Source organism: Sorex araneus, chromosome X, assembly GCF_027595985.1.
Source record: "Sorex araneus isolate mSorAra2 chromosome X, mSorAra2.pri, whole genome shotgun sequence".
NCBI classification, from domain to species: Eukaryota; Metazoa; Chordata; class Mammalia; order Eulipotyphla; family Soricidae; genus Sorex; species Sorex araneus.
The window spans coordinates 15,695,687-15,703,764 of NC_073313.1; the positions used below are offsets into that span (position 1 = coordinate 15,695,687).

An 8,078-nucleotide genomic window follows, 5' to 3' on the forward strand; every position below is an offset into this window, starting at 1 on the left:
ATACCACTATTTTTTTAACCACACACAGTGTGCTCAGGGAATATTCCTGACTTGGGGCTCAGGAATCACTCCTGGTGATGCTTAGGGACCGTGTGGTACCAGGGATGGAACTTTGGGCTACTACTTGCAAAGAATCCACTCCAATCCACTGAGCAATCTCTCTGGTCTCTAACCCAACTCAACTATTCTTAGCATATTACATACTGAATTTCACTAACTTTTGACAGTAGGCAATCTTAAAGCCCCCAGAAGGAAATCATATAAACAATTAGTGGAATATCATTAATTTTTAGAACTTAATTCCTTGGGCATATATAAATCACAATTAGGAGACATTAAAATGAACTCTAGGGGCTGGAACAATAGCCCAGTGGGTAGGGCTTGCACGCAGCCAACCCGGGTTCGATTTCCAGCATTCCATATGGTCCCCTGAGTACCTCCAGGAGTGGTTCCTGAGTGCAGAGCTAGGAGTAACCCCTGTGCATTGTCAGGTGTGTCCCAAAAAGCAAAAAAAAAAAAAAGAACTCTATTAGCTATAGTCCGAGAAACTAAAGCACCTTGGAATCTACAAAACGATAACAAGAAAGCTGTGAGACATTTGCAAAAGGCACCAAAATTTGATAAATGTGTACCGTAGAATTCATAAAGGTCTTTGATGTCTGGGCCCCTAAAGTTGTTTCGGTCCATGAATTGTTTATTCTCCATAAACTTCTTGTGGTCCTGGTAAATAGGCCAATAGATGTGTTGTGGGAGGCTATCCAGTGGCTAAACCAGTGGTACCTCAAGCAGTGACAACCAAAAATGTCTCCAGATATTCTCTAATTGCCTTTGAAGCTCGGTTAGGGTATCACCACTGATAGACCTAATCTCGACCAGTCCTTAGGAGATGCTGTACCTCTCTGTGGGTAAAGAAGCAGACATCGTCAGTCTTCATTAATGGACACATTGACTTCCTGGTAGAAGCATGTAGGTGATTCACTATGATTGTCTGTAGCTCTCCCGCAAAACTTGGTGGTTTGCCAGAGGCTCTTAGTCACCACCTGGATGACACTGAGTAATATTGCAAATAGAGAATGAGAAATTCTGTCGTGCCAGTAAATATGCCAATATCATATAAAATGAAAGAAAATGTCATATAAAGAAAAATATATAAACTATTTATATTTGTATAAATATATATTCTACTATATAGAATATATAATGTTTTAAACATAATATATAAACTATCTATATTTTTCTGACTATTTTATATGATTTATATAAATATTTCTATCCAATGGCATTAGAGTATACGTACCATCTGATCCTATTCCCATGCTGTGAGTTACGTTGAAGATATTATATGTGTGTGTATGTATATATCTCCAAGAGTTACACTGGACGTTTTGTGGATGTCTGGCCTTCGTGACCAGACATCAGAGGCCTCTATGAGTTCTCCTGTGGTACAGTTCCATCAAATCTTGGTGCCTTTTGCGAGTGTCTCACGGCTTTTTTGTTACCGGTTTGCAGCTCCCAAGGTGCGTTAGCTTGAAGCCCCCTCGGCCGTATTGCGGGCTGCGACGGGCTCGCCCCGCCCCTCCCCTCCCGGCCCTAGCAGTCAACGCTTTGTCTTGCCAATGCAGAAAAGGAACTCCCGACCGTGTCCTCTTCTTTTCAGGACCCGCGAGAAATCGATCAACGCTTCCCCCTTGAATGTCGAGTTCTGAGGCCCCGGCCCCGGAACTCCGTGCCTGAAACCACCGCGGACCCGCGGCACTCTCGTTGCCAGGGAGCTCGGGCCCCAGAGGGCTTGTGCGTGTGGGACCCCTGCCGGGCGACGGCCACGCGCCCCCGTCGACTTCCTCCACACCCGAGCGCGAGCCGCGACCATGGGCAACTACCTTAGCCGCCAGCTGGGCAGCTACCTCAACCGGTACACAGACAGCACCAAGAGTGCTCTGCTGCCCGTGCGCCAGCAGCACCGGTCCACCCAGACCCGGGCTGCCTTCGGGCCGCTGGAGGAGGCCCAGTGCCTCGCCCTCCCCCGGCGCCTGCGCTTCCGCGTGCAGACCCCGCCCCCGCTGGAGGACCCGCCCGACCTGGTCCACAGCCGGGAGGAGGCGATGCAGGGCCTGGAGCTGTGGCGGCCCATCCTGGAGCCGCCCGTGCCCTGCACTTTCCTGGGCTTGGATGGCGCCGGAGAGCAGCTCCAGGGGGTCCTGAAGCCCATCCTCCTGCGGCCCCCGCAGTGCCCGTACTCCCAGAGCCTGGCAGACATCACCCCTCCTTTCCCCGACAGTTCCGGGGAGGGGGATTCTCACTGCACCGGGCACCTGAGCATCCATTCTGAGGAGGCTCCGCCCAGGACCCCTTCCGGCTACCGGAAAGGGAAGAGGAGGCTTGATGGTCCTGAGGGCTTTGGGAGTCCCGAGGCCAAGAAAAGGAGGCTCAACCCCGAGTTTTCACCCTCTGCCTTCAGGCCAGTGTGGAAAGATGGGATGGTCCGCATGTTCGTGCCCCAGCCTGGGCCGCTGAGGACCACCTTGTTCCCTTATAATAATATGATCTGACGAGTTTAGACACGCTGGGCTCCCCCTTCTGCCGAGACACCCCCAGCCCAGAGCATTCGCACAGAGTCCCCCGCAGCCACCCACCTCCTTGAACCCTGACAAAGCTGTGCCAAGTCCCCAGACCCCCATCTCTGACCCCTGCGACCCCAACTTAAGACCCACTGTGGATGTCACCTCCTACGCTTCTTTCTCTCTGCGCTCCTCGCACCCCTTCCTGTGAGATCAGAGGGAGACATCCCGATTGTTTTTTGCTTTGTTCGTTTGTTTGTTTGTTACTTGTTTTTGGGGCCATACCCGGTGGTGCTCAGGGCTTACTCCTGGCTCTGAGCTCAGGGATCACACCTGATGGGGCCCAGGGTGGTCGTATGGGATGCTGGGATCTATCCCGGGTCGGCTGTGTGCAAGTCAAGCGCCTTTCCTGCTATACTAGTTCTTTGGCCCCCAAGTTGTTCTTCTAGAAAATAAAGTTGGTTTTGTTGTGATACACTGCTGTCATCTTTCTCTCCAAGATTCATATGTCGCGATGGGGTATACAAATTGTTTTTCCAAACCTTGGGACAACTAAAATTTGGGGCAAGATTTTCCTGGCTGCATGAACTTTTCAGTTTTGCGGTTCTAGTAGAATCCACGGCCCCTCTTCTTGGATGCCAAGTTGTAACAGCCCCAGTGTGGAAATAGAAATGATTCTCCAGTCATTGCCAGAAATTCAGTGCATCGTAGGTACTGTGGGCATGTTCCACGGGTGTGAACCATTGAAGGACAGTGCCCTCTGCTGGCAGAAACAATCAAGCTTGGTCTCCCAAGCCCTGGTATCATCTGGGCAAAAACATTTCCCCCAGGTTCTATGGGATGCTGTGAGTTGGCAAATACTTAGGATATTTGGTCTCACTGGGAACTGCAATGGGGGTGGGGGGTGGACTGCTGGAGCCAGGGGCCCACTTCCAACAATACAACCAGGAGAGAGGGCTGAAAGCTTGGGTCAGGATACACCACCACTTGGCCCATGGTATTGGGGGCCACCAAAGACCAAGATGGCCTTGCAGGGTTTATATTCTAGGTCTATACTCTTGGGTTCCGGGAAATACACAATGCCAGAGACTGAACACAGTGAAGACAGTGTAGGAGCATACTCCTGGCCTTTAAGTTATGAACCCAGCCCAGAAAACACAATATAAAAATTAATCTACTTCTTGGAAACTCCAGTTGTCAGTAGTTAAAATAAAAATAAGAGCTAGGCTAGATGGGATGGAGAGAACTGGAGTTCCAGGCCATGCTGTGTATCAGGGGTACCAATGAGCCCAGCCACTGTGGGATGGCATTTAGAGTTCCCTACACAGCAGAGTATGCTCCCCCTCCACACACACACACACACACACACACACACAACGCACACAGACATTCTTCGAGTACTCTGTCAGAATAGCAAAAAAGCTACATGTCCATCAAGAGCCAAATACATCAGGCAAACAGAGTATATTCAGCCAGGGACTGTATCCCACACCTTAAAGCAAAGAAGGCTGCTCAGTGATGGGGATCTTGTGCAGATTTTCTCTGTGAAAGAATGGCTGGGAGGATATTAAACAGCTTCCATGGCAACTGCTCTGGGTCTGACAACGAATGAGTCACTAAATGCTGCCAAAGGACCACTCCAGGACAAGATCAGTGCCAGGTACACAGGCCTCACCCAGAGTCACACATTCTTTCAAAAGGTAAGTGTCACAAACAAGAATTCCAGAGTCAGGATGGGAAGTAGCTGTCTGGGAAGCAGGTACCACTATGAGAAATTAAGCTAATAGTGAGGAATATTTCTGGAATCACAGAGGAAAGCAGAAATCATATAGGAACTCATTTGGACATTTCATCAAAAACCACTTTCAATAGCGTTAACACAAATTTCACGGCTCTCCCCTTTAGAGTCAGAGAGGATGCTGACACTAAAGTAACGTCCCTTCTCCCACTCAGTTTGCTTCCTAAGAGGGGAGGTAGGAGATAAAGTGGGAAATGGCCACTGCACCAGCTGGGCACAGATGCTCTAAGGGAAACTGATGCCAGAGCAGGAGGGTGTAAGCAAATCCACTGACACAAGGGTGGCCCCGAACCCTGGCCTGTCCCCATCACAGTGGAACCACACTCACTCTTCTATGAATGCAACTTCTTTACATGCAATCACTGTTGCCACTGCATAGGAATGTGTGTAATAAATAGAACACTCGGACATATAAATAAAGTTCCTATCTACTCAGAAATACAGAATTCAAAATGTTTTTAGTTGGTGCTGAACAACAGAACCCAATATTCTCCATGGACACAGGGACTAACTGATAGGACCCTTGGGCTCAAGTGCTAAAGCGCAGCATTATATGGTAGTTTCCTACCTCCCAGTCCCTGGGCTTGACACAGAGCATCTCACTCTCTGCCACTTACCAGGAGGAGCTTGGGGATGTCACTGAGGCCAGTGCTGGCAATCAGAGTGGGAAAGCCCCTGAACTTGGGACAGTCCTTGGCCAGAAAGCCCACAGTTACTCTCATCTCCATTCTCTCACTGCAACAACATTCCAGGCACAGACAGAACCTCAAAGCACACTCCCATTTCCAAAGGCTCTCTGAGTATGGTGGGTCAGCCCCACAGCCATGTGAGAAATACACCCGTCTCTTCAAAAGGGCAGAAAGTGATACACAGAGGCAGAAAAAACCAAGGAAGATGCAGAAAGTGTCACAACCTGGAGGAGTAGATTCTGGAGCAGGAAAAGGTAAAGAAAGGAAATCTGGGAAATGTCATCTAGTACCATCCAGATAATGTTTATGTCTTGATTTGGCTATATCGATAGGGACTATTTAATATGTCACTGGGGATATGAGTGCAGAATCCAGCACACTTTTCCTTACCCTCAGTCCTCTCAACAGTGGCTGCTGGAGAATTCTGACTTGTCTATTCTTTCACAGGTATAGACACCATCCCTGGACTCTCTGCAGACCACATGATAGTAGCAAAACTAATCCTGAAAGAAAAGTCTGGCCAGACAGCCCCAAATATCTTTGGGAGTGGTGGGTGGACAGAAAGCTGTCCCTTGAGATCCATTGCTGCCCAGGTTCTCTCTAAGCAACACTTCTGGAAATACATATTTTTCCAATAAGATCACACACTGATAGATTTATGTAATACAAAGACAGGAGCAAGCAGTTATTCTGACTCACCCACCACCGCCATGGGCTCAGGAGATGGTCTAGAAGAGTAAGACAAGGCAGTGGATTCATAAACAGTCCTGACTTGCTTCCTCAGAAGGGATACAAATGGCCTCTCAAACTAAGAAATAGTTATATTCAGACAGGAGGGCCTGGCATCCATCAGCATGAGGGCTTTCATTATAACTACGTGAAATTTTCTTAAATTCTGATTCTCTCATTTGGGGCCACAGCCCAAAGTGCTCAGGAATCACTTCTGGCTCTGAGCTCATGGATCACTCCTGGTGGGCTCGGGAGAAAATATGGGGTGCTGGGAATTGGACCTCGGTCAGCCACATGGAAGGTAAGCACCCTACCTGCTGTACTATGGATCTGGCTGCCAATTCTTATACTGTTTGAACACAGCACACATTTCTCTGGATCACTCCCTGGCACCAGGCTAGTGTCTTTTAAGAAGCACCGTTACCAGCATTTCTCCAAGATTGCATCTCAGTTAACGGGTGGGGGAAAATGAGGCTAATTTTTTCTCCAGGTCAGAGTGTTCTTCAGCAGAAAAACACCGATTATCCCTCCTTTGTGCTGCTTCTGCAAAGAAAATGAAGTCTAATGATTTAAGCAAGTCGAAATGTTCCCTTGTGCTGAACATGTTGAGAAAAAAGAGTCAGGGTGATTTTTTTAAAATTCTACTTCTTGGCATCTACCTCCAAAATACAAAATCATTACTTCAAAATCATTTATGCACCCCTGCGTTCACTGAAACGCTTAGCACAGCAGCCAGGATGTAGAAGCAACCCAAATGTTCAAGGACGTTCAAGCGAATGAATAACGAAGCTGTGTCATATACACACAATGGGATCTGATGCAGCCTAAAATGAAATCGTGCACTTCACTGCAGTATGGGTGGACCTGGAGGTCACCATGCTAGGCAATATAAGTCAGAGAAAAAAGGAATGTCACATGGTCTCCCTCATCTGTACAATACAGACAAAACGAGAAACAGACAGTACCAACAATGGACACCTCTTGGCCTTGGATTAAATAACTTACCAATAAGCAGAATGCTGATGCTGATAAAAATTACTAATGTATGTTTTTAAACATTTAAGACATATTACTATTTCATGAAGATAAAGGCAGTTACATTTAATACAAGTAACCCACTCCTTAAAGTAAGGAGGCTGTTGGGGGAGGACCAGGAGGATGGCGCAGCCCTGCTCTGGACACAGCTGGCAGGGACAATGTCTAATTCCGAGGCATACAGGAGGCCGGGGCTTCCTGCTCTTAGGAGGCTGCTTTGGAAACATGTGATGCTCTGGCTGCTCCCTCAGGAGGAAGCTAAAGCCCAGCAAGAGATCAAACTCAGGCAGTGGGGGACTAGTTGGTCTGCCACCTCATCACCGTACCAGGGGAGTGTCTTCCAAGGGGCAGTGGTGGGAGAAGAGAGAGTGATGGGAGGTAGGGACCTTTCCTGTGCCCACTGATCACAACCCCAGCTTCAGAGTCAGGGTGTTAAGCAGTCATTTGTGCACAGTATTTTCACAATCGTCTTCTCTGGGCTCTGGGGCATGAGGGCAAAGCCTCAATTATCCCTGTGTGAATCAGCACTGAATTCTGGAAGTGTGGTCCATGTGGTGTTCAGTGATTGTGAAATGAGTACATAGATGAATGCGTTAATTAATGGAGCAATTATATCTGTGGATTCTGCTCATTGCTTCTTAATTATCCCGAAAGACAAAGTGAAAAATTTATGGTGTTAAGATAAATAGATGGATGAATATTTCACTAAGTTTTTCCAAAATAGACCCTCTGGGAAACTAAATTTTGCAGAAGCTTCTTTAATTGACGGAGGAGCGGTGGTGGAGGGTAGGTATTCTTTCTTTCACTCTACTTGCCAAGATACAGTTTTGTTTTAAAATAGCATGACTGTGGCTGGAGAGATACGACAGCAGGTAAGGTCCTCGCCTTGCACACAGCCAACCCTGGTTCCATTCCCGGTATCTCACAGGGTCCCCTGAACACCGCCAGGTGTGATTCCTAACCCCTGAGCATCACCAGCTGTGGCCCCCAAAATCAAAAATAAACAAAATAAGGCAAGTTCCTATCCAGTGTACTATCTCTCCATCCCCACATCATATCTCTTTACCCTTCTTCCCACCATCCACCACTTCCCCTCTTTTAGCCTCTGTTGTCAAATTTCATTAATTGGGAGTCAAAACATGACTCAAAGGGATGGAGCACCTGCTTTGCAATCCTGGCACTACATGATCCCCTTACTCCCCCAGGAGTAGCCTTTGAGCAATGCTGGTGTGTGTCTCCAAAATCAAAAATTCACTGGTCTGTTTTGTT

At 47.8% G+C, this 8,078-nt stretch overlaps 1 protein-coding gene across 3 annotated transcripts in view; it reads left to right on the top strand.

Moving 5' to 3' along the window:
* The window catches only part of LOC129399964 (RNA polymerase II subunit A C-terminal domain phosphatase SSU72-like), a 40,700-nt gene extending 37,669 nt beyond the window's left edge, over window positions 1-3,031 (top strand). For all 3 annotated transcript variants that reach the window (XM_055121801.1, XM_055121802.1, XM_055121803.1), the window contains one exon: window positions 1,658-3,031. In XM_055121801.1, the coding sequence (XP_054977776.1) occupies window positions 1,869-2,549 (681 nt within the window). In that variant the 5' untranslated portion in view covers window positions 1,658-1,868 and the 3' untranslated portion in view covers window positions 2,550-3,031. The remainder of the gene's footprint in view (window positions 1-1,657) is intronic.
* The last annotated feature ends 5,047 nt before the right edge of the window (window positions 3,032-8,078 follow it).